General features: G+C 38.7%; 1 protein-coding gene across 10 annotated transcripts in view; it reads right to left on the bottom strand.

Annotated features, from left to right (window-relative positions):
* The window catches only part of TFDP2 (transcription factor Dp-2), a 198,596-nt gene that overhangs the window by 131,660 nt on the left and 39,933 nt on the right, over nt 1–27,003 (bottom strand). For 5 of the 10 annotated variants that reach the window (XM_063610682.1, XM_055295188.2, XM_055295190.2 and 2 more), the window contains exon 1: nt 8,888–8,954. Coding sequence is in view for 3 of the 10 variants with exons in the window: in XM_063610679.1 (XP_063466749.1) it covers nt 8,888–8,954; nt 16,752–16,892 (208 nt within the window). In the remaining 7 variants the exon portion in view is untranslated. Of the gene's footprint in view, nt 1–8,887; nt 8,955–16,751; nt 17,051–17,859; nt 17,976–27,003 lie in introns of those variants that run through there. The other 5 variants (XM_055295185.2, XM_055295186.2, XM_063610686.1 and 2 more) reach the window with 3 other exon arrangements.

Here is a 27,003-nt window from a genome sequence, read left to right as displayed (position 1 = left end):
AATCTCCAGGACATTGGTCTGGGCAAGAATTTCTTGAGCAGGACCCCACAAGCACAGGCAACGAAAGCAAAAATGGATAAATGCGAACATATCAAGTAAAAAGTTCCTGCATAGCAAAGGAAACAATCAACGAAGTGAGAGACAACCCACAGAATGGGAGAAAACATCTGCAAACTACCCATCTGACAAGTTTTATAACCAGAATATAAAAGAGATAACAATTCAATCAAACAATGAGCAAAAGATCCGAATAGACATTTCTCAAAAGAAGACATATAAATGGCAAACAGGTATATAAAAAGTGCTCAAAATCACTGATTACCAGAGAAATGCAAATTAAAACTACAATGAGATATCATCTCATCTCAGCTAAAATGGCTTTTAACCAAGACACAGGGAATAACAAATGTCGGTGAGGATGTGGAGAGAAGGCAACCCTTGTACTCTGTTGGCAGGAATGTAAGTTAGTACACTATGGAGAACAGTTTGGGAGTTCCTCAAAAACTAAAAATTGAGCTACCACATGATCCAGCAATCCCACTACTAGGTATACACCCAAAAGAAAGGAAATCAGTATATTGAAGAGACGTCTGTATTTCCATGTTTTTTGCAGCACTATTCACAATAGCCAAGATTTAGAAGCAATCTAAGTGTCCATTAACAGACAAATGGACAAAGAAAATGTGGTACATGTACACAGTGGAGTACTATTCGGCCATTAAAAAAAATGAGATGCTGTCATTCACAACATGGAAGGAACCAGAGGTCATTATGTCAAGTGAAATAAGCAAGGCATGGAAAGATAAACTTCACATGTTCTTACTTATTTGTGGGTGCTAAAAACTAAAACAACTGAACACGTGGAGACAGAAAATGAACTATGGTTATCAGAGGCTGGGAAACATAGTGGTGTGGCAGTGATGGCAGGGGGAGTGAGGGTGATTAACGAGTACAAAAAAAACCAGAAAGAATAAATTATATTTGATATTTGATTTTTTTTTTTTGAGACAGAGACTTGCTCTGTCACCCAGGCCAGAGTGCAGTGGTGTGATCTCAGCTCAATGCAACCTCTACCTCTCAGATTCAAGCAAGTCTCCCACCTCAGCCTCCCAAGTAGCTGGGATTACAAGCGAGTGCCATCACACTCTGCTAATTTTTATATTTTTAGTAGAGACAGGGTTTCACCATGTTGGCCAGGCTGGTCTCAGACTCCTGACCTCAAGTGATCCGCCTGCCTCCCAAAGTGCTGGGATTACAGGCATGTGCCATTGCACCCAGCTGGTCAATAATTTAATTATACATTTATAAATAACTAAAAGAGATAACTGGATTGTTTGTAACCACAAAGGACAAATGCTTGAGGGGATGGATACTCCATTTACCACAACGTGATTATTACACATTTGATAAAGTATGTCCATATCAAAATAACTCAAGTACTCCATAAATATATATGTATACGCATTATGTACCCACAAAAACTTTAAAAAATTTTTAATCAAAACTTTAAAATATTAGAAATAAATATGATTATAACCTTATTTTTAAGCTACACATAAAAAATAATAAAAGAAAATATATTGTTTTAGTCTTGTGTATTTGAACTAGATTTTGTATTTTTCTCATTTTTCTTTGTATTTTTTAATGAGCATTTATTACTCTTTTATTAAGGGGGAAAAGTAACAAAAATTTCCCCTGCCAACTGTATATCTGAGGGCAAGGACAAGGGAAGCTGGAAACAGTTAAATCTTAAAAAAGAGCTCTTCGGGGTATGTGCATGTAACACCTCTTGTCCTACTTCCCTTTAGAAGTATTGCTAATAACCTCAGGAAGCTCCAGGTCCACCACCCACATTAGCCTCATTTTGTCTAACTGATATATTGGATTCCATGTAAGATTTTACTTGGGAAAAGGGTTCTGCTGGTAAAACAGAGAATGGATGGGAAATCTCTACCCATTATCTACTCAGTCAATCAAACTGCAATCCCAGCAATCTACCTTGATTAGTACCTTGCCTCTGACTGAGGTGACCAAACCTCAGTCACCAAATCTACTTTTAAAATATTATTCATGCTTATCACTTCTTTCCCTTCCCTTCTGTCACTATCTTCCGCCCTTGTTCTTTTTCACCTGGATTTGGTGGTAACTTCTGAGAACTTACTGCCTCTCTCTCTTCAGGATCACCTCCACTTCTGGTTTTGTCTACATTCTGCTTCTAGGGTTCTCTTTCTGATGGTATCACTTTATTAAGGATGGGAAAAAAAAACAAAGTGTTTTTCCAACTCTTGTACGCCATTTAACACAAAATACTTATGTTTATCAGTTAAATTTTAAAGGATATAACAAAGGACACAGATGAACAAGATCAACAGCCAGATGAAGAAATACATAGGGCAAGGTGTGGAAGGGCTCCAAGCTCAGAAGCTTCTGTCCCCAGAGTTGGGGTGCGCCACCCTCCTGACACATGGGTGTCTGCATCAACCTGGAAACTCTCCAAACTTTACAGTTCAGGGATTTTTATGGAGGCTTCATCACAGAGGTATGATTAATTATTAACTCAATTTCCAGCCCTTCTCTCATCTCCAATGGATAGAGGGTAGAGCTGAAAGCTTCAAGCTTACAATCGTGGCTTTATCTTTCTGGTGACTAGCCCCCATCCAGGAGCCCACCAAGGGTCACCTCATTTGTACAAAAGTCACTCCTAATTACCCAGGAAATCCTAAGGGATTTAGAAGCTCTGTATCAGATGCTCCTATCACTCAGGAAATTACAAAGGTCTTAGGAGTTCTGTGTCACAAACTAGGGTCAAAGACCAAATATTACAACAAAAGATACTCCTAGTACTCCTATCTACAGGGGTATTAGGAACTCTGTCTCAGGAATCAGGGCAGCGATCAAATGATAAGACAAATGATTCTCCTAGCACCCCTATCATTCAGGAAATTACAAGGGTTATAAGAGTTCTGTGCCAGAGAGTAGGGGCAGAGACTAATATATGTAGTCATGTGTCAACTGGCAATGGGGATAAGTTCTGAGAAATGAGAAATGCTTTGTTAGGCGATTTCATTGTTGTACAAACATCATGGAGTATACTTACACAAACCTAAATGTGTAGTATGTTACTGTACTGAATACTGTAGGCAACTGTAACACATGGTAAGTATTTGTGTACCTAAACATAGCTAAACACAGAAAAGGTACAGTAAAAACACACTATTATCTTATAGGACCACCACTGGATAGCCATCCACTATTGACTGAAATATCATTATGCAGCACATGACTGCATTTCTTATTATTTCACATACTTCTTTTTTTTTTTTTTTTGAGACAGGGCCTCACTCTGTCACCTAGGCTGGAGTTCAGTGGCACGATCTCAGCTCACTGCAACCTCCACCTTCCAGGCTCAAGTGATCCTCCTGCCTCAGCCTCCAGAGAAGCTGGGACTACAGGTACACACCACCACACCAACTAATTTTTTTGTAATTTTTGTAGAGGCAGGGTTTTGCCATGTTGCCCAGGCTGGTCTTGAACTGCTGAGCTCAAGCAATCCACCCATCTTGGCCTCCCAAAGTGTTGGTATTATATGCATGAGCCACGGCACCCAGCCTATTTTGCATACTTCTTTACTGATTCATTAAGTCACAGTCTAATTAGCATTACAGATTATGAGTAATAACTTCATTATCTAGGTCTCTACTGTGTAGTCACCTCCTCTGCTACATTGTTACTTCCTCAGTGCATTCTTCTCTGACCCACCCCATCTAAAGCTGAATCTCCCTGCTATTTTATCCTCAGTCCTATACCCTGATATATAGATTTTTTCACATAACCAGTCTTTTATGTGTATGTATTTGTAATCTATCTTCCTCACCAGAATGTAAGCTCCATGAGGGAAGGGACTTTGTTCTATTCCTTGTTTATCCTTAGCACCTAGAAAAATGCCTGGCACACAGTAAGTAAGTACTATTCAATAAATATTTGCTGAATCAATGAAAGAACGTGGCCTACCTCTCAGGTCTCATTTCTTACCACAAAACAATCTTTCTTTATATGTGTCTCACATCTACACTGTTTTCCCTTCTGTAGTACTGGCTGGATATAACCCAACCCTGGAGCAGTCCAGCTATCTTTGTTTTTTCTTTTTTCTCTTTTTTTTGACACAGAGTTTCACTCTATCCCCCAGGCTGGAGTGAGGTGGCGCAATCTTGACGCACTGCAACCTCCACCTCCCGGGTTCAGGTGATTCTTGTGTCTCTGCCACCCGAGTAGCCGGGATCACAGGCATGCGCCACCACACCTGGCTAATTTCTGTATTTTTAGTAGAGACAGGGTTTCACCATGTTGGCTAGGCTCGGGGCTCGAACTCCTGGGCTCAAGAGATCCGCATGCCTTGGCTTCCCAAAGTGCTGGAATTATAGGTGTGAGCCACCACGCCAGGTCTTTTTTTCTTTTCTTTTTTTTTTTTTTTTTTTTTGAGACAGGGTCATGCTCTGTCACCCAGGCTGGAATGCAGTTGTGCAATCATAGCTCACTGCAGCCTCAAATTCCTGGACTCAGGAAATCCCTCCACCTCAGTCTCCCAGGGTGCTGGGATCATAGGCATGAGCTACTGTGCCCAGACCAGCTATCTTTCTTATTAGTGCTGCTGGACAAAAGTAGTCGACCTCCTGGATTTAGTATCTTTTTTTTTTTGACAGAGTCTTGCTCTGTCACCCAGGCTGGAGTGCAATGACGTGATCTTGGCTCACTGCAACCTCTGCCTCCCTGGTTCAAGCGATTCTCCTGCCTCAGCCTCCCAAGCAGCTGGGATTACAGGTACCCACCACCATGCCCAGCTAATTTTTGTATTTTTTAGTAGAGACAGAGTTTCCCCATGTTGGTCAGGCTAGTCTCAAACTCCTGACCTCAGCCTCCCAAAATGCTGGGATTACAGGCGTGAGTCACCACACCCAGCAGGATTTAAGATCTTTAACCTCAAATGAGTTCAGTGCTGCTCTAACATTCTACAATTTCTTTGTCAATGCTCTTGCATTTGTGCTTTCGCCCTCTCTCAGTAGAAAAAAAAAAACATAAAGAACCCAATGGAAATTCTCGAACTGAAAAATGCAATGTCTGAAAAAAAAAAAAATCATTGGCTAGGATTAATAGAATAGTGATAATTGAAAAAAATAAGCTAACTTGAAGACAGATTAATGAAAATTGTCATATGTGAAGAACACAGAGGAAAAATGGTAGGAAAAAAAAATGAACCTAACTTCAGGACCTAACTTCAGGGTGTTGCAGGTAAGGGATTTGGGATTTTATTTTAATTTAAATAGGAAGTTGCTTAAAAGGGTTTAATTAGGCAGGGAAGTGACCCAGTAACTGCACTTCTGAGTACTTATCTTAATAAATAAAAAGAAACAAAAACTTAGCTGATTAAAGATTCATTATGATGTCCAACATCATAGGTTTATATCATATCTAGAAATATATATGCATCATATATAACCAACAAAAAAGACAAATATCCAACAATAAGGAAATGAAAAAATGTTTAATAAATCATTACTCATAAGCACAATGAAACAGTATGAAGCTCTAAGAAAGGTATTTATAAATGTCAAAACATGGAAAGTGTGTTTTTTAGATTCAGTCAAAAAAAGAAAATAGACAACTATAATATATACCAGTTTTATAACTTTAAAACATAATTATCTAATTACAAAAAAGAAAAGGTTGTATTAGAAAGGTAGAATTTTTTTTCTATTTTTCAAAAGTTTCTATAATATCATTGCTACATCATCATTTCAATTAAGAAAAATACTTTTCTACATCTCACTTCCAATACAACTCTCATCTTGGGCCTGTAACAAATATTAACCGAATTTTACCAATTAAAAATATTTAAAAGAAATCTCTTCCAAATGTTGTTGGTTCACTTAACGTGATGTTACTTCCGCTGTTACTAGCTAACAGCTCAAAGAAGAGCAACAGTTTTCTTTTAAAACATATCATTATTTCAGCCAGGTGCAGTGACACATGCCTGTAGTCTCAGCTACTCCAGAGGCTTGAACTCCAGGAGTTCAAAACCACCCTGGGCACAGCAAAACCGTGTCTCAAAAACAAACACATCATATAGCTATTTCAAAACCTGACCTCTCTAGTCCACTCTTAAATGATTCTCTGTCTTCCTCTCCATTTGTTCTATAAAGTCAAACAAACTGAGAAGGTTTTACTCTGTAACTAAACTTTACTGGTATTAACATCTGTCCGGGCTAACATTTATAACTAGTACTTACCCTTCAGATGCCTATTCTACCATCAAAGACAACCTTTCTCACCTAAACCCCCATTCTCTTTCTTTGTCTTCTGTCTTTTGAAAGCATTTTTCTTTCTTTTTTTTTTTTTTTTTTTTTGGAGACAGACTCTCATTCTGTTGCCCAGGCTGGAGTGCAATGGCGTGATCTCAGCTCACTGCAGCCTCTGCCTCCTGGGTTCAAGTGATTCTCTTGCCTCAGCCTCCGCAGTAGCTGGGATTACAGACGCCTGCCACCACACCTGGCTAATATTTGTACTTTTAGTAGAGACGGGGTTTCACCATGTTGCTCAGGCTGGTCTCAAACTCCTTACCTCAGGTGATCCACCCACCTTGGCCCCCCAAAGTGCTGGTTACAGGCGTGAGCAACCATGCCCAGCCAAAAGCATTTTTCTATGTCACTTCTCCCCTTTATGACTTGCTATCCTCTCTTTTATTTTCAAGGTTGCTGCATCATTCCATTATTCTCATTATTGCAATACTCAATATCATAGTCTTCCACGTCTACGAAGCTTGTGGTTCCCACTTCCTTCCCCTGACCTGATTACTATATTTTATTAGAGCAGAGATTCCCAGTTATGTGTTGTGAATAAACTATGGGTATACAAAAGTACGGAGTCCCTCAGCCCTCATGGCAGTCTGCAGTGGCCTGGGGCAGCTGAAGCTTCTAGGTAGCTTAATCCTGACCTTAAGCAGCCTTTTTGTTTAGCCCTAGTGCATCCGACAAATGTTATCATTTTCTATGAATGTTGTCATGTGGGAAAAAAAATGAGGAGCATTGAGGCTTAAAGTATCTCTTAAATGGCCTCATAATACATACCTTAACTCTCAGAATCATTCCCACGGACTATTAGTATTATTAAGCTAGGCCAGGCATGGTGGCTTAAACCTGGCCAACAAGGTGAAACCCTGGAAACCCTGTCTCAACCAAAAATACAAAAAGTAGCCGGACATTGTGGCATGTGCCTGTAATCCCATCTACTCAGGAGGCTGAGGGAGGAGAATCACTTGAACCCGGGAAGTGTAGGTTGCAGTGAGCCAAGATCATGCCACTGCACTCGAGCCTGGGCAATAGAGTGAGACTCTGCCACCAAAAAAAAAAAAAAAAAAATTAAGCTAGACATTTTCATATTGGAATATAAATGTCTCTAGCCTGCTCTCTAGAACAGTGGTCCCCAACCTCTTTTGGTACCAGGGACCAGTTTTGTGGAAGACAATTTTTCCATGGATGGGGGTGGAGAGAGATGGATGGTTTCAGGATGAAACTGTTCCACCTCAGATAATCAGGCATTAAATTCTCTTAAGGACTGCACAACCTAGATCCCTCCCATGTGCAGTTCACAATAGGGTTCGCCCTCCTATGAGAATCTAATGCTCACTTGCTGGCTGCTCACCTCCTGCTATGCAGCCTGGTTCCTAACAGGCCATGAACCCACAGCCCGGGAATTGGGGACCCCTGCTCTAGAGTACATCTCCCACCTTAGACATAAACCCTTTAAGGAAGCTGATGTTTCTCTCATAGCTATTTGTATTGTAATAGATCTTGTTCCTACAGTTTATAATGAAAAATTTCAAATACACACAAAAGAGAAAGGAAAGGAATAATGAAACCCCACAGAAATATTACCTAACTTAAACAAATAATCAACTTAAGACAATATTGTTTTATCTATAATACCACCCACCTTACCCTCCTTCTCCTGGTGGATTATTTTGAAGCCAATTCCAGACATCATATAATTTCATCTGTAGACATTTCAGCATGTATCTCTATATACCACAAGATACTGTTCAAGGAGACATATTGAAAGATACTGCTGGTTCCTGTGTAAGTTCTTGTACTAGTGGGTCAGAATATATTTTTTTTTGAGACAGGGTCTCATTCTGTCACCCAGGCTGGTGTACAGTGGCATGATTATGGCTCACTGCAGCCTCAACCTTCCAGGCTCAAGCAATCCTCCTACACTGGCCTCCTGAGTAGCTGGGACTACAGGTACACACCACCATGCCCGGCTAAGTTTTTGTAAAGACAGAGTCTCACTATGTTACCCAGGCTGGTCTCAGACTCCTGGGCTCAAGTGATCCTTCTGCCTCGACCTCCCAAAGTGCTGGGATTACAGGTGTGAGCCACTGCACCAAGCCAGTGGGCCAGATTTCTGATATAAGCATTCTTCCAGCAAGACATATATTAGTCAAAGAAATACACACATACACACATATATAAAATATAGAAAACATATATATATATGAATTTTCTCTACTGTACTTCCTTACAACTGAAACCATTTGAAAGTAGGACTCTCAAACAAGAAAATCAAGAAAAAAGTGGTCTGAATAGTTTCAATTGTAATAAGATCATTGATAAGGGATCTTAGAGATCTCTTAGGAAAGAGAAAAATCACACACAAAAATCCTCCGTCTGTCAGAGGTAAATGACTTTCATACAACACAAGTTATGTGGCATGGAACAACATGCTAATATCATAAAATTATTATACATAAAGTAATTCATGTAGCTGCATATTTTACAAAACAAATGCAATAAAACTAACTTAATTCAGAAAATTTTTATTCAATAATCCTTACCTTTTGTTGGACTGAGATTCTGATCTATAAATCCTCTTACTTCTGCATTTGTGGAAGTCAAACCAACCTGAATAAAACCGTTTAAAAAGTTAAAAATAGAATATTAAGTAGTATGTGTTCACTTAACAAGCTATTTTATATCTTCCACCAGGCATCCATATCAAATATATATAGCCACATAAGATGAATTAATTATATTAACCACAGGAGTATTATTTTAAAATGAAATGTTGACACATTATTTAAAAGGGGAAAAATATTGCCTGTAGTCCCAACTACTTGGGAGGCTGAGGCGGGAGGATCGCTTGAGCCTGGGAGGCAGAGGTGTTGCAGTGAGCTGAGATCATGCCACTGCACTCCAGCCTGGATGACAGAGTAAGACCCTGTCTCAAAAAAAAAAAAAGGTGAGGGGAATATAAATTGTCCAGCTTAAGATAAAAATTAATGAAATACTATTACTTATGAGCAGAACTGAGATTTTATAGATTTTACTGACAGTTCTTTGAAAGCAACTAAGTAATGTGGCAGCCATGAAGTTGCCAATAGATATTTCAAAATTCCATCCTCACTGTTGCCCTTAATTTGTACTATTCTTAATCACTATCTAAAATGCTTTCAATACTATGACATGTGAGGAATCAAATAAAGACCATTAATACCACAATGCAGAAGTAAAATACATTGGCCTCAAGTCCAACTGCTTGGATTCATATTCTGGACCATCAAGCCTACTAGGGGTTTGGCCTTGGTCAAGTCATGCAATTTCCTCATCTGTAAATTGGAGGGTGATACCAGTACTTACCAATTCAGGTTGTTATAAAGACTAAATGAGATAATTCATGTAAAGTATATAGCACAGTATTTGGCACATACTGCTCAATCCATGTTAGCATATGTTACTGTCAGTATTATATTTGAGGGACTACTCACAGCAAGTATTTATGAATTCACTTTTAGATAATTTATTTCATTTAAGGTACTATCCACTATACTACTTGGCCTCACAGAGCTGAATACAGTAATATCATCAAACAGAATATTAGAAATATATTACAAAGCCTGGAGGAAAAAAAAACCCTCAATTTTTGAAAACTTGGCAGAATGCAAACATCCAAAAATTGGCTCTATTATTACTATCAAATACTTTTTGTAAGCATTGAAGATTTGTAATCTTGAAACATTACAATTTTGTTACATTACACTAACTTGTAACACCACAAGTTTGTGGTACGATACCTCAAACTATATTTTTTTTTTTTTTTTTTTTGAGATGGAGTTTCACTCTTGTGGCCCAGGCTGGAGTGCAATGGCACCATCTTGGCTCACTACAACCTCTGCCTCCCGGGTTCAAGTGATTCTCCTGCCTCAGCCTCCCAGGTAGCTGGGATTACAGGCACCTGCCACCACGCCCAGCTAATTTTTGTATTTTTAGTAGAGAAGGGGTTTCACCACGTTGTCCAGGCTGGTCTCAAACTCCTGACCTCAAGTGATCCGCCCGCCTTAGCTTCCCAAAGTGCTGGGATTACAGGCATCAGTCACCACGCCCAGCCCTCAAACTATACTTTCAAGGTACTACCACGTGGAAAGGATTTTTTAACCCCTTTACTGAGATATCATTGATATATAAAAATGGCATACATTTAAGGTGTACATCTTGATGTTTTGATATATGTATACATTGTAAAATGATCACCACAGTCAAGCTGACATATCCATTACCTCTATATAGCTATTATTGTGTATATGTGCATTGCAAAGATTCAATTTAAGATCTATCCTTTTAGCAAATTACAAGCACACAATACAGTACTATTAATTATCATCACTGTGCAGCACATCAGATCTCCAGCAATCTGAAAAGATTTTAAAGCACACAAAGCTTTATAACTTTATAACTATCCACTTATTGTTTTAAACACTGACTACTTATATTTTTCTTCTTTGTTTTTTTCAGACGGAGTTTCGTTTTTGTTGCTCAGGCTGGAGTGCAATGGCACAATCTCGGCTCACTGTAACCTCTGCGTCCCGGGTTCAAGCAATTCTCCTGCCTCAACCTCCCAAGTAGCTGGGATTACAGGCGTGTACCACCACACCCAGCTAATTATGTATTTTCAGTAGAGACAGGGTTTCACCCTGTTGGTCAGGCTAGTCTCGAACTCCTGTCCTCAAGTGATCCACCCGTCTCGGCCTCCCAAAGTACTGGGATTACAGGCGTGAGCCACCACGCCTGGCCATATTTATATTTTTCATAAGGGATTGTTTGATAGTTTATAATATCAATGTAAGAGCTAATTATTTCATTATTTGATAATTCAATGCTCTACGAAGAATTCAAATGCTCTACTAATAGCTGTTTCTTTCTGTCAAGAAGTTATGTTAGCAGTAATATTTCTACATATTTTTCATATCCTAACAAGTGATTTTGATGCAAATCTATCTTTAGAATCTATCATCATCAAATTTTTATGACAGTAGCTGAGAAAATGGCCTCTTAATTCTATGTAGATAATAGTGCAGACACTTAACTTTGTCTAGCTTCTTATCAGTTTTCAGTTAGAAATAAAGACAATACTTTCCAACAAAATTTGCAACAAATAACTATATGTTATGGCTCTTCAGAGTTGCTCACAAATAATGTTAAATATCCAACTTGTTGATTTGTTGAAGAGTTTATTGTGCCATTACTACTAACTCCCCCCTCCTTTTTAAACTCTTCTGCTATAGAAAGATGACAGAGGCAAAACTCGTTGGTGTTCTACTTTAAAAAGAAAGCAAAGAAGGCAAAGACAGCCTTTAATAAATTCCATGCTTGATACAATATAACCACTTAAATACATGTACTATAATAACTTCAAAAGGATCAGTTTATACCTTTTTGTTATTATACAACAATAATGGCAAAAACCTCAACTAAAACCACATATTCATAATAGAGAGTTCAGTTACTGGGTTACCGTTATGCTTAAACACCTGCTCTTAATAATATCCAACTTCTGCAGAGTAAAACAGCCAACGAATGTGGAAACTTTTTAAGCAGTTGTACACCTGCATCTTAATAACCAACAAATTGTACTCCAAAAAGATAAAAGTCAACTGTGAGTCAATACTGCATGCTAATCTTAGTCTCATAGATGGAGGGGAGGTGTTTGTATTTAAAGCTTATATATAAACCCAAAATATATTTAATTAAAACTTCAAAATACGTATTAATTTCTACTATCACAAACACTTTGTAAAGATTCAAAAAAACTGTATTATTTGAGAGTAGAAAAAGTTGGCTAGCGAAAGCATCCTAAAATATTAGCCATTCTTCCCTTATTCTACCTATTTAAAAAGGACCTATCCTTCAATGAACAAGAGAAAAAAGTGAACCCATATTTCATATTAAATTATTTGCCTAATCATGTCCTGAAGAAAATATGCTGAGTATTCATCTTTTTTCTCAATTTTTAAAAATAAATTGTATTGTCTGTATTTAAGGTATAAAACATGATGTTTTAAGATACATATATATAAAATGGTTACTGTAGTGGAACAATATCTGGGTATTCCAATGCTGTGTTGTGTACTATATAAGCAGTCACTATGCATCTACTGAATTCAAAGTATCTAAGTTCAATTTTTAAGAATCAGGGCCGGGCGCAGTGGCTCACGCTTGTAATCCCAGCACTTTGGGAGGCCGAGGCGGGCAGATCATGAGGTCAGGAGATCGAGACCACGGTGAAACCCCGTCTCTACTAAAAATACAAAAAAAATTAGCTGGGCATGGTGGCGTGCCCCTGTAGCCCAGCTACTCGGAGAGGCTGAGGCAGGAGAATGGCGTGAACCCGGGAGGCGGAGCTTGCGGTGAGCCGAGATCGCGCCACTGCACTCCAGCCTGGGTGACAGAGCAACACTCCGTCTCAAAAAAAAAAAAAAAAAAAAAAAAAAGAATCAGATCATATTCACTAATAATACTGTAATTTCATTGATATTCAACATTTCTGACTGACATAACATTACTGAAAGATAAAGTTCAGAGTAAGATCATCTGTGCTCAGTTAAGCTCTACCTTTCACAGGCAAGGTGATCATGGAATGGGAATGATAGAACGTATGTGCAAGACAAACTAAAGAGCTCATAGGATCAAGTCAAATGATTATGTAAATATATCTGTTAATATGGCAAAGCAATATTTGAGTGTGGGTTGTCATCCAAATGGCAACGGCTTCCAATACTTCAACCCTGACATAGACCATATGCAAAAGAGAAATGCAAATGACCAATAAACATACAGAATGTTAGTTTACCTAACTAGTAATCAGAGAAATGTAATAAATTGCACACAGTTTTTGCTGATTAAATTGGCAAAGATTTATAAACATATAAAAAGAAATGTCACTTTCATATACCACAAGTATATATATAAATCTGTGCAATCTTAGCAATATGAATCAAAAGCTCTAAAAAATTATACACACTTTGGCTCAGTAATTTCGTAGAATTTTGTCTTCTGGAAACAATATGATGAGTGAGCAAAAATAGACAAAATGTTCCAAAAAGGAAAAAAGCAGAAGTAACTTAATGGTCAATATTAGGAAACTGGTGTAATATCCATACAATAAATAATATAAAACAGCCACTTTGACCAGGCACCATGGCTCATGCCTGTAATAGCAGCACCTAGGGAGGCTAAGGCAGGAAGATTGCTTGAGCCCAAGAGTTTGGGACCAGCATTAAGGAACATAGTGAGATCCTGGCTCTACAAAAAACAGAAGAAATTAGGTGGGCAAGGTGCCTGTAGTTCCACTACTGGAAAGGCTGAGGTGGGAGCATCGCTTGAGCCTAGGAGGTCGAGGCTGCAGTGAGCCATGATCACACCACTGCACTCCAGCCAGGGCAACAGAGCAAGACCCTGTCCCAAACTAAACTAAAATAAAATAGACACTTAAAATGATGTTCCAGAGATATCAAGATAAGAAAATGCATTCATCACAGAAATTAAATAGTAGCCAGGCACGGTGGCTCATGCCCATAAACCCAGCACTTTACAGTCCCTATTGCCCAGGCTAGAGTGCAGTGGCATGATCTCAGCTCACTGCAACCTCCGCCTCCCAGGTTCAAGTGATTATCTTGCCTCAGCCCCCTCTGGCCCAAGTAGCTGGGATTACAGGCACACTGCCACCACGACCAGCTAATTTTTGTATTTTTAGTAGAGATGGGGTTTTACCATTTTGGCCAGGCTGGTTGCAAACTCCTGACCTCAAGTATCCACATGCCTTGGCCTCCCAAAGTGCTGGGATTACAGGCGTGAGCCATCGCGCTGGGCCAATGTCTATACATTTTGATTGCTATATATACAAATTTGTATACAAATCAGATATCTTCCTAAGCAAAATTTTGCTGACAGTCTCTAGGCTATTTTTTCTTTTCTTTATCTGTATTTTCTAATTTTTCCATAATGAGTATTACAGCCTACATGTTTTTCTTAAAGATTCATTGACAAGGCAAAAAAAAACCCTCAAAAATTATATTTCAAATTCTTTACTGTATTACTGCTTAAATTAGAACACAACTGCATTTTTGGTCTAGAAGAATATCACTGGATACTAGATACTATTTGATAGCAATTTTACCCCAGATACAATAAATATGTTGCCAGCTCCTCACCTCTTCCTTTTGCAAAATGATCAATCCTACATCTCATGTAGTTCTAGTAGGACAATTAATCTTAGAGGCTCAACCGTGCCATGCAGCACAAATGGGCTCATGACTCAAAGCCTGGCCACTTACCATATCCCACTTCCTTCTCCACGGAGTTTAAGCAAGGTCAACTCAAGCTCCTCCACAGATTTTGAAACATAAATACTAAAAACGGGCCAGGTGCAGTGGCTCACACCTGTAATCCCAGCACTATGGGAGGCCAAGTCAGGCAGATCCCTTGAAGCCAGGGGTTTGAGACCAGCCTGGGCAACATAGCCAGATGCCATCTCTTTAAAAAACAAAAGTTCCCTCTCTCCTTCTGAGACAAGTATTATGAGGCCAGTGCAAGCCATTTTGCCACCATACAGAAGGCCTAAAGATGGAAGAAGACAGACCTCTGACATCATCGTTTGATCCCCAGAATCTAGATGTGTTTGAAGCAGCCTCTAGACTTTCCAATTACATAAGTCGATACATTCCACTTTTTGTGTTAAGCTGTTTTGATAGGGTTTCGATTATTTGCAACTATAAGAGACCTAATAAAGCGTGGATAAGACAAAAGTAACTCTTCACAAAAAAACTGTTGTCATCAGAGACATGTAAAATGAGAAAATTTAAAATGTAAGTATTTGAATACATGTTTAGTAATGCCTCTGTAAGAGGGCAATCTCTTCCCTATCTATAATCTCTTCTGTGTTTGTGAGTCACTTCTCAGTAACATGTGACAGAATTGATCACTTCTCCTTGAAACACTTTCTTCACCTGGGCCTCCAGATCATCAGGATAACTCTTTTCTTCCTTTCTTTGCCCATTCTTTGAGTGTCCTTTATGGCTTCTCTTGCTTTCCATCTTTTTGTTGGAGAATCCCTGTGCTCAGACCTTGGTCCTTATATATTTGCTATCCATGCACTCACTATATGATCACATGTAGTCCCATTGCTTTACAATAATTTTAATATGAAATGACCTGGGCTGGGTGCAGTGGCTCACACCTATAATCTCAGCACTTTGGGAGGCTGAGGCGGGCGGATTACCTGAGGTCGGGAGTTTGAGACCAGCCTGACCAACATGGAGAAACTCCATCTCTACTAAAAATACAAAATTAGCCAGGCATGGTGCACGTGCCTGTAATCCCAGCTACTCGGGAGGCTGAGGCAGGAGAATCACTTGAAACAGGGAGGCAGAGGTTGCAGTGAGCTGAGATTGTGCCATTGTACTCCAGCCTGGGCAACAGAGCAAGACTCCATTTCAAAAAAAGAAATGACCCAAAAATTTCTACCTCCGTTCCTAAGCTTTCCCCTGAGCGCCAGAGTCACTTATCAAATTGCCTAGCCAATATCTCCACTTGGAAGTTTTTAGGTTTCTCAACTTTAGTATGTTCAAAACAGAATGTTTAAGTTTATCACAATATCCTATACCTCCCTAAGAATTCCTCTTCTAATTAAACAGCACAGTCATTTACCCAGTTACACAAGTCAAATACTGCGAAGTCTCTAACTTCTTTCCTGCCCTCATATCCTAATGACTCAGTAAATCTTGATGACTGTCCCTAAATGATAATGAAGCAAAATCTGTATCTGCTTTTAGTTACTAATGCGTGTTAAAAGCAATGTTCTGAATTATAACCCAAAATAAGCAAACAGACATAATGTAATAAGGGTTTGTTTGCTAATGCTACTGTTCGGCTGCATAATGGGCAATATTTAGAACTATCAGTCTGACTCACAAGAAACCCTTTATGGTCTTTCCTCACACACTGTGCTGTGCCCTCAGCAGCCATTTCATGCAACAACACTTGCTTCACCTGGTCACAACTAATTAAAGCACTAGTCGACATCAGACTTAAACTGTGCCAGAGGCTCCTCCTAAGGAGTCTGAAACTGGAGCTCATACAGGCAGGCAGGATGTATCAGGCTACCTCCTTCCCTTTTTTTTTTTTTTTTTTTTTTTGAGATGAAGTCTCGCTCTTGTCCCCCAGGCTGGAGTGCAATGGGGTAATCTCAGCTTACTGCAACCTCCGCCTCCTGGGTTCAAGCGATTCTCCTGCCCCAGCCTCCCGAGTAGCTGGGATTACAGGTGTCTGCCACTGCGCCTGGCTACTTTTTGTATTTTTAGTAGAGATGCGGTTTCACCATGTTGGCCAGGCTGGTCTCGAACTCCTGACCTCAGGTGATCCACCCACCTTGGCCTCCCAAAGTGCTGGGATTACAGGCGTGAGCCACCGTGCCCAGCCTGCCTCCTTCCCTTTCTTCACACTTCTTTCTGAACAGGCTGGTCTCCTAACATGTAGATGGAAATGCTGAGTGGGGCCATGTTCTACCATCCTGGCTGGAGAACTGAGAAAGATGATTTGGACAGACAGACAGAGGGAGAAATGAAGCAGGTACACGGTAACAAGCTGAGAGAGATGAGAAATGAAAACTAAATACTGCTTCAATTCCTGCTGGATTTCTAGTTTCTGGGCCTGGATCTTTCCCAGGGCCCACAAAATTCCCACTCTTAAATTACTTGAGACATCCCTGTATCTTTATAATAAATTCCCTTTTTGTTTAATTCCCAAAGATTCCTACATAATAATATAGAAACAGTAAAGCAATTATATTTTAACACATATAACATTGGAACAGTAAAGCAATTTATAAATAACTCCCCTATATGCTGTACTCTTTAAGGCACAATTCTTTACCATAACTGGAAACAAATTCATTAATAGTGACAAATAAATAAATAAAGAGTGACATACAACTTGAAAGGAGGTATATTCAGAAATGATCACCTCAAGTAGAGGGAAAAACTTGAATAACTTCTCCAAAACATCTAAAATCTAATGTTTCTTCAGGAACCATCTCATGGAAGGTAGCAAGCTACTTTCAGACAATATCTGAGCATGTACATTTCCTTGAGTAACCACAAAATAAAAATAAAAAAATTAATCCAAAGAAAACAGTGATTTGCTCAAAAAGGCCAAGTAACCCTCCAGCATCTACCAAAACAAATTTATTACAATATCCAAAAGAGGAGGGCGGGGTAGGAAACTTTCTGGAGATAGCAATTTGCAGCTGTTGAGAAGTAACTTGGTGCCAATTTGCAAGAATGCTACTATCTCCATTAGGGCACTATATTCAATCGCGTTAAAGCTTATCTCATATTCTGCATAAACATAAACAAATACAATTATAAATCCATGCAAGTAAATTAAATCAGATTAACCAGAATGGTGAGAAAATATGTAGGAAAAAGCACAGCTCACTTTAAAAAATACTTACATTAAAAAATTTACAAATACTTACATTTTTTGCCGTCATGTCAAACTGTATTCTATTTAAGATTCTGTAAAGCCATTAAAAAAATAAAAAGAAAAAAAAGAAAAAAACCTCCGTCTTCAATAATTCTTTAAAAGAACAACCTGTTAAAGGAAAACAGAGGGAACAGTAATGTAATAATAATAATAGGCAACATTTATGTCATATTTACTATGTGACATGCGTTATCTAAGTGAACTGTCTAAATTAATCTTCACAACAACACTATGAGGTTTGTACCATCTTAATCCCCATTTACCAGATAAAAACTAGGGTTTAGAAAGGTTAAGTAATTTGACCAAGTCAACTCAGTTCACAAGCGATGGAGCCTGGGCTTTGAAATGGTATTAGGCTATGCTGCTTTAGAAAATCCACTGAAAGAAACACCAGGGCTTCTTGGAGAAATGGCTGATTCTAGTACAAGATAAACCTAGAACATTTTATTGTGCCTAAAGTAAGGAAGGGCTCAAAAAATGACGCAGACATGTCAAAAGTACACAGAAACCAGCTTAAAGAGCCTGCAGCTGGACAATTTTCAACAACTGAACACCAAAGTACATAATGATAGTAACAGATTATAAACCCATTGAATAAAATAATAATCCAGGATTATTGGGGCTAAAGGGGGAGAAGAGAAATTCTTTGCAGTAGAACACCAACTAATAAATATAAATGACTGATACAGTTAGTAAAACTTCCATTTTGGAACCATCATAACTAATAAGAAAAGAATAATTAATACACAGTAAAACTAGTCAGTGAAAATATGGTGAAAAATAGGATGTTTCCATAGCATTGAAATATCTCCTACAAAATACCTACTAATTCAAATTTTCTAGTGAAAGAAATATGGCATAAATCACTTTAGCCAAGTGATCAAAGTTACCAAATGATTACCAATAATGGGGGCAAGCCAACATGTGTCTCTTCAAGCGCACTGAGATGGATACAGCATGAATTCTGAGGTATGTTTGCCCAATACGCAAAATCTAAATCTAATCATGAGGAAATATCAGAGAAATCCAAATTGAGAGGCATTCTACAAAATAATGGCCTGAATTCTTCAAAAAATGTTAGTATCATGAATGGCAAAGAAAAGCTGAGAAACTTTCCAGATTTAAAAAGACTAAAAACCACTGGGCACGGTGGCTCACGCCTGTAATCTCAGCACTTTGAGAGGCTGAGGCAAGTGGATCACCTGAGGTCAGGAGTTCGAGACCAGCCTGGCCAACATGGTGAAACCCCTTCTCTACTAAAAATACAAAAAAATTAGCTGGGTGTGGTGGTGCGTGCCTGTAGTCCTGGCTACTTGGGAGGTTGAGGCAGGAGAATTGCTTGAACTCAGGAGGCGGAGGTTGTAGTGAGCCGAGATTGCGCCACTGCACTCCAGCCTGGGAAACAGAAAGAGACTCCTTCTAAAAAAAAATTAAATAAATAAAAAATTTTTAAAAAGACTAAAAACATATGAAAACTGAATTCAACTTGTGATCTTGGTCAGAACACTGAACTAGAAAAAAAAAAACTGCTGTGAAGACCATTATTTGGGTAATTGGAGATTAGATCTACAGACTGGATAACAGTATTGTTTATATGTTACATTTCCTGACTTTGATCAATGAACTTGGAGTTTTCTTTTCTTCACATCTTTTTGGATTCCAAAAACTATGGAGTTTTCTATAATTGAGTGTCCTTTTTCTTACAAAAAATACACTAAAATATTTAGGAGTGGAGGGGTATAATGGTGGCAACTTACTCTCAAATGATGACAAAAATATGATCTCACTATACAGAGAAATAATAAAGAATATATGACAAAATGGTTACAACTGATGAATCTGGGTGAAGGACATCTGGGAGTTCTTTGATCTATTTTTGTAAGTTTTCTCTTATTTTAAAATTATCTCAAAATTAAACTTTAATAAGACATTCAAGGGGAAGGATAAAATAAAACTTAACTTCGAAAAGATCATAAATAACGGGGGTTCAAAGAAATGGGGGCTTCAAATGGCTGCCTTATATGCTAGAATTTGAATCTACAAGTAAAATTTTGTGGGAGAAAAGCAAGGTTTTTTTTTTTTTCTGTTTTCTCATGTGCAGAACATGCAGTTTTGTTACATAGGTATACATAGGTATACGTGTGCCATGGTGGTTTGCTGCACCTATCAACCCGTCACCTAGGTTTTAAGCCCCACGTGCATTAGCTATTTGTCCTGATGCTCCCCCTCTCCTTTTTTTTGCTTTTCAATAAAACACTGACTTCGTAATTTTTCAATGATAAAGCATAAATTTAAAAATCGAAGTAAAACCTGAACCACAATTACAAGTTTTGCTTTCTTACAGTAGTTGTACAATGTCTATTATGACCTAATCTAAAAATAAAGTTCCTATATCTGTTCTACATTTATCAATTATTTCTTACATCCTCTGTAGTGATATAAATTTAAATGTGAGACAAATAATAAAGCACAAATTCCTGATATCCCATTCAACAGACTACCTGGCATATTCAAACTAATAATTTAAAGTTAAAATGTATATTTCAACCAAGCTTGATCTAACAGATCTATACAGAATTCTGTATCTAATAGATCTGAAACATCTCTTTAGGCACAAATTTATAAAATTTGTCCATATATGCTATCACCAAGGGGAAGCAAAAATTTCAGAGAGGAAATATTACACAGATTATGGTCTCTGACTACAATGCAATTAAATTAGGAATCAACTATTTTTTAAAAAGGTAAAAGTCATATATTTAGCTATATTATTAAACACTCCATGAATGTGAAATATTTAGAACTAGAATAACAATAAAAAATAAAATATTCAGAAAGAAATGACAATGAAAATTTTAAAAACTTATAAAATCCAGCAGAACTAGTACTTAGGGTATATTTATATTTCTTTTTATTCATTAAGCCATCAATCAATTTAAATACGTAAAAGAACAGTGAGAACTCAAAGAAATATGAAAAGAAACAAAGAGCATAAATTAATGAAATAGAAAAAAAATCAACAAATTAACAACCTGGTTCCAAGTGTCCTGCTTAAAGTCAGTGTCTAATAAATGAAGCAGCAGTGCAGTAGAGTGGAAACAGTATGGACTTTGGCTCCCTCTCAGCTCTGATATTTAGTTGTGTGATCCTGAACAAGTAACCTAACCTCTTAGAGCCTCCACGTCTTCATCTGAAAAACTGATACAATGAATGTTTCAGAGTTATGTTAGGAGTTTATACGCCCTCCAGTTTATACATATTCTGAACACTCCTAACAACAAAAAAGTTCAGTTTTAACCAATTTAAGACTATCTCATGACCTGCTGAAATACAGTTATAACAAAAAAACTACTAAGTCTTTTCCATCAAATGGTTTGAACATGTTACATTTTAGAAACCCTCTATATTTCCAAAGCAAATACTACTGCCTACCCAATATCATTTTCCTCTTCTTCCTTACAAGCTGAAGTGGCAATGTGCCCCCAACTACAAATACTACATCGTCAACCTTCCTCTCAGATGGGCTAACCATATCACAGATAACATAATTCTGGCCAATGAAATATAAGCAGACTTTGTTGGTGTGGGCTACCAGATTCAACTAGTAGGTGTCCTTTTTTCCCCACCCTTTATAGTTTTTGTGCCCAGAGCATAGTTGTGATGGCTAGAGCTGCTTTCTCCGGGCATCTGCTCTATTTCTGAATTCAGAACTCAATGATGTTATACTTCCTAAAGGCTGGGCTAATGAGGGTCACTGTGTTATTCACACAAATAAAATGAAATTAACAGAGTATTACTATTTCAGCACAATATAGTAAGAGGGTACCAATAAAAATAGCCACATTAATGAGCTTCACAGAACAAAGTACAATTTTGTTTGGTATTCCTTTGAATCTCCACACCAGAGTACAGCACAAACTGGAATCTCTAAGTATTATCTAAGTAATAAATGTTTGAAATAGAGCCAAAGTGCATGGATTTCTTAAGCAAATTTACCTTAACATCTCTGTGTCTCAATTTCTTCATTTCTAAAATAGTAAGAGTCAGCCATTTAATTAAATGAGTCAACACATGTAAAATTACTAAGACACTGCCTAGCACGAGGTAAGCATTCAACGTTAGAGGAGGAAAAAAATCTGTTCATTGATTTCTCATGAGAAATTAAGGCTTCCTTCTCTAAAATGAACAATACATAATTCCCACATGGTAGAAGTGAAAAATACCATAACATAAACCCAATTTCAAAATAGAAAAAAAAACTCTAATTATGGTTAAAAAAACTCTTCTAAAATCAACAAGAGTAGGCAATAACTTCATTCATTCATTACTCATCCAGCAAATACTGAACAGTCACTATGTGCATGGCACTATCTCAGGCAACAAAGACAGCTTAGTAGATGAGAAAGACTGTAATCACCAAACGTTCAAATGTAATTTTAAAGAAATAAAGTTACATTAAGATAAGACATTGTAAAAACAAATGGGATTGTGATAGAGACCCTCTTCATTCAATTAAAAATTAAGTATGCTGTATTGGCTTTGAGTGATACTTTATAGCATTTTAATTTAAAAATACACGTTTCTAAATAGTTTTAAAGTTTTTGTCTTTTTTGACATTGCCTTTAATCTATAAATTATTTGCATAGTATGACTTAAACTTTCAAAAGTGTCTAGAAATTAAATAAATCTGGCACAGAAAGGTTCAAGAAGTTGCCATCGTTGGCAGTATGGATGATTCTCAGAGATAAACCAGTCATGTGCACTGATGCATTATGTTTTATCCAGACTCAACAATTGCACACTTCTTCCTGTCACCAAGCTCTTCTGTTAGTTAAAAAAAAATAAGTTGGATTTCTTCTTCCAGCTTCATGAACACATTATGTAAAGCTCAAAAAGTCAATCTTTTGACCTCGCCATCTGCCATGATCTCTTGTCAGTTTCAGACAATGCAACTCCCACAGATGGTCTCCAAATGCAAGCCCTTTTCCATTCCAATCACAATTTAGCAGCTCCAGCCACAAAGCCTTTTAAAATTAATCAAAATACAAGGAAGAAAGCACAAAGTTATGGATAAATTTGTAGAATCAAGCAGTAACATAATTTGAATCAGGATTTGTAGACTTTCTTACACTGCCAAAAAAGCTGCTACTAAAAATTAATAGGAAAGGTAGCATATTTAAATGGCAGACGTTACTAATTTTAAATACATGCTCATGACTCAAAATTTAGAAAATACACAAAACAAAAAGCAAGAAACAAATATCAGCCATAATCCTACTTGTCAGAAGCAACTACAATAACTTATTGGCATAAATCCTTTCAGTATTCTCTCTGTGCATTCAAACTTTTGAGATGTGGTATTAATTAGAAGATATTTTCCTTTTTTTCTTTTCTTTTTTTTTTTTTCTAGATGGAGTCTTGCTCTGTCACCCAGGCTGGAGTGCAGTGGCGTGATCTTGGCTCACTGCAACCTCTCCCTCCCGGGTTCAAGCGATTCTCCTGCCTCAGCCTCCCAAGTAGCTGGGATTACAGGAGCCTGCCACCACGCATGGCTAATTTTTGTATTTTTTAGTAGAGATGGGGTTTCACCATGTTGGCCAGGCTGGTTTCAAACTCCTGACCTCAAGTGATCCGCCCACCTCGGCCTCCCAAAGTGCTAGGATTAAAGGCATGAGCCACCATGCCCAGCCTGCAATTTTCTTCTCAAATAAAATATTTTAATCTCAGAGATTTGTCTCTATATTTCAACTTGACAGTTGTAAATTTCCTCATTCACTTTTTTCACAGCTACACAGTATTCCTTTACATCGTTATACTGTGATTTATTTCACTAGCCTCTACTGACAGACATTTAGATTTCATAATCTAAACTGGTGACAGTAATGACATTTTAATGACTCAAATCTTTAATGTCTAGTATGCTGATGTGGTATATGCCTACCTCTCCAGTTCTATTAAACTCCTTTCCCACACCTCTTTTCTGATCCAGTTCCATTGGCTTCTGTAAGTTCAAAAACGTGCTCCTCCTGCCTCAAGGGCCTCTGTACATGCTGTTCCTTCTGTCTGGAACCTTTACCTGACAAACTCATCTTCCTTTAGATCCCTTCTCAAGTGTCACTTTCTCAGGCAAAACCATCCGTTTTCTACTACCCAGTCTAGGTCAGGGGTGTCAACTATTGCTTTCCTACTTTCTCCTTTAATAGTACACACTGGGTTGCCATTGTCTATTTATTTCTGTGATAATCAGATTGTGGTCTGTCTCTGCCAACTGAAGTATAAATTCCTTGAGGGCAGGAACCCTGTCCATTTTGTTCACTCTTACATATCAAATGCCCGGCACATGGTTGAAGCTCAAGAAATATTTGTTAAATGAATTATAGACTCAGTATTTTATTTATTTTCATCCTTTAAAAATGTACGATAATCCCATTCAGTATGATTTGGCAGCAGAAAATGAAAGGCCATGCAAACATTTAACACATCACACATCTGAAATGTCAGTAAGCTACATTTTTTTTTTTTTTTTTTTTTTTTTTGAGATGGAGTCTCACTGTCACCCAGGCTAGAGGGCAATGGTGCGATCTCGGCTCAGTGAAACCTCTGGCCCCTGGGTTCAAGCGATCCTCCTGCCTCAGCCTCCCAAGTAGCTGGGGTTAAAGGCATGCGCCACCACCCCTGGCTAATTTTGTATTTTTAGTAGAGATGGTGTTTCACCATGTTGGTCAGGCTGCTCTCAAACTAGCAAACTCAGGTGATCCGCCCGCCTCGGCCTCCCAAAGTGGTGGGATTACAGGCATGAGCCACTGCGCCTGGCCAGCTACATAGTGTTTTGAATGTCATTTTTCTTTCATGAACAAAAAGTGTCCTGGGACCAGCATTTTATTTGTATTCATTAATTGTTAAAAAGTTATAATAGAGCACAATTAGTTTCATTAATTTTTAGCAGAAAAAAACAGTAGGCAAGAATTCTTCTTAAACACTTTTATTTACTAAAAGCTGTTCTTCCTAGAACCATTGGCATTTTACACGTTAAACAAAAAAAGAGACTTATTTTTATGTTCATTGCTCCCTTTATTTTAGAGGCAGGGTCTCACTCTGTCACCCAGGCTGGAGTGCAGTGGCATGATTTCAACTCACTGTAACCTCCACCTCCCGAGTTCAAGTGATCCTCCCACCTCAGCCTCCTCAGTAGCTGGGACTACAGGTGCGGGCGCGTGCCACCACACCCAGCTAATTTTTGTATTTTTTGTAGAGATGGAGTTTTGCCACATTGCCCAGGCTGGTCTTGAAATCCTAAACTCAAGAGATCCACCCATCTCAGCCTCCCAAAGTGCTGGGATTACAAGCATGAGCCACCACGCCCAGTCCATTGCTCACTTTTAAAAACTGAAAAAAAAAAAAAAATGCAGCCAGGCATGGTGGCTCACGTCTGTAATACCAGCACTTTGGGAGGCCGAGGCGGGCGGATCACCTGAGGTCAGGATTTGAGACCAGCCTGGCCAACAAGACGAAACCCTGTCTCTACTAAAAATACAAAAATTAGCTGGGCGTGGTGGCAAGTGCCTATTATCCCAGCTACTTGGGAGGCTGAGGCGGGAGAATCACTTGAACCTGGAAGGTGGTGGTTGCAGTGAGCCGAGATCATGCCTCTGTACTCCAGCCTGAGCGACAGAGCGAGACTCCATCTCAAAAACAACAAAAAAAAAATGCCCAGACTTATATAATAATGAATAATGACACAATGAGATACATGAATAATGTTATCTGAGCACTACTCATTCATTTACTTATTGGATAAATACTTATTGATAGCCAGCTACCCGTCAAACACTGAGTATTAGAAATACTGAGCACTGGCTGGGTACAGGGGCTCACACCTGTAATCCCAGCACTTTGGGAGGCCCTGGTAGGCAGATTGCTTGAGCCTAGGAGTTTGACTCTAGCGTGGGCAAAACAGTGTGATCCTATCTCTCAAGAAATACAAAAAAATTCACCAGGCATGGTGGCACACACCTGTGGTCCGAGCTAATCTGGAGGCTGAGGCAGGAGGATCCCTTGAGCCCAGGAGGTAGAGGCTACAGTGAGCCATGATCACACCACTGCACTCCAGCCTGAGCAACAGAGTGAAACTCTGCCTTGGAAAAAAAAAAAGATACTGAGCATTAAATGCTCATCCTTAAAGATACTATGGAAAACAATGACAGTCTCTGCCTTCATGGACCCTATATTTTAGCTAAGAAGGCATGCATTAAATGACAAATTTCACATTTAACTACTTAATGACAGTCACTACAAGTGCTATGATGGAAACATAAAAGATTCATAGAAACAGGCTGGGCGCGGTGGCTCACGCCTGTAATCCCAGCACTTTGGGAGGCCGAGGCAGGCGGATTACCTGAGGTCAGGAGTTCGAGACCAGCCTGGCCAACATGGTGAAACCCCGTCTCTACTAAAAATACAAAAATTAGCCGGGTGTGGTGGCACACACGTGTAATCCCAGCTACTCAGAGGCTGAGGCAGGAGAATTGCTTGAGCCCAGGAGGCGGAGGTTGCAGTTAGCCGAGATTGTGCCACTGCACTCCAGCCTGGCCGACAGAGTGAGACTCTGTCTCAAAAAAAAAAAAAAAAAAGATTAATAGAAACATGTAAAATAGAGGACTTGAACTCTGGTGGTTTTACAGAAGACTTCTCTGAAGAAGTCAAGTTTGAGCTGAGCTCACCAAAAAAAAAAAAAACAAACACACAAACTGAGTAAACCACTGGCAAAGAGAGAGGGATATATTCTACTCAAAGGAAATAGCACAGGAAAGATCAAAGGAAGAAAACTACGTGGGAGGTTCCAGGGTCTAAGGAAGGTCCTAATAATATGTGCCAAAAAACAAAGGGCAAGGCAACGGGCTGCTAAGAGATGAGGTAGGAAGCCAGATCATGCAGGATACTGATTTTTCAAAAATTTAATCAGATTTGGCCGGGTGTGGTGGCTCACGCCTGTAATCCCAGCCCTTTGCGCAGCTGAGGCAGGAAGATCACTTGCGCTCAGAAGTTTGAGACCAGCCTGGACAACGTAGCGAAACCCCATCTCTACTAAAAATACAAAAATTAGCTGGATGTGGTGGAGCGTGCCTGTAATCCTAGT

This window comes from Symphalangus syndactylus, chromosome 10 (assembly GCF_028878055.3).
Source record: "Symphalangus syndactylus isolate Jambi chromosome 10, NHGRI_mSymSyn1-v2.1_pri, whole genome shotgun sequence".
NCBI lineage: Eukaryota > Metazoa > Chordata > Mammalia > Primates > Hylobatidae > Symphalangus > Symphalangus syndactylus.
This window is presented reverse-complemented; position numbering and strand designations above follow the sequence as displayed.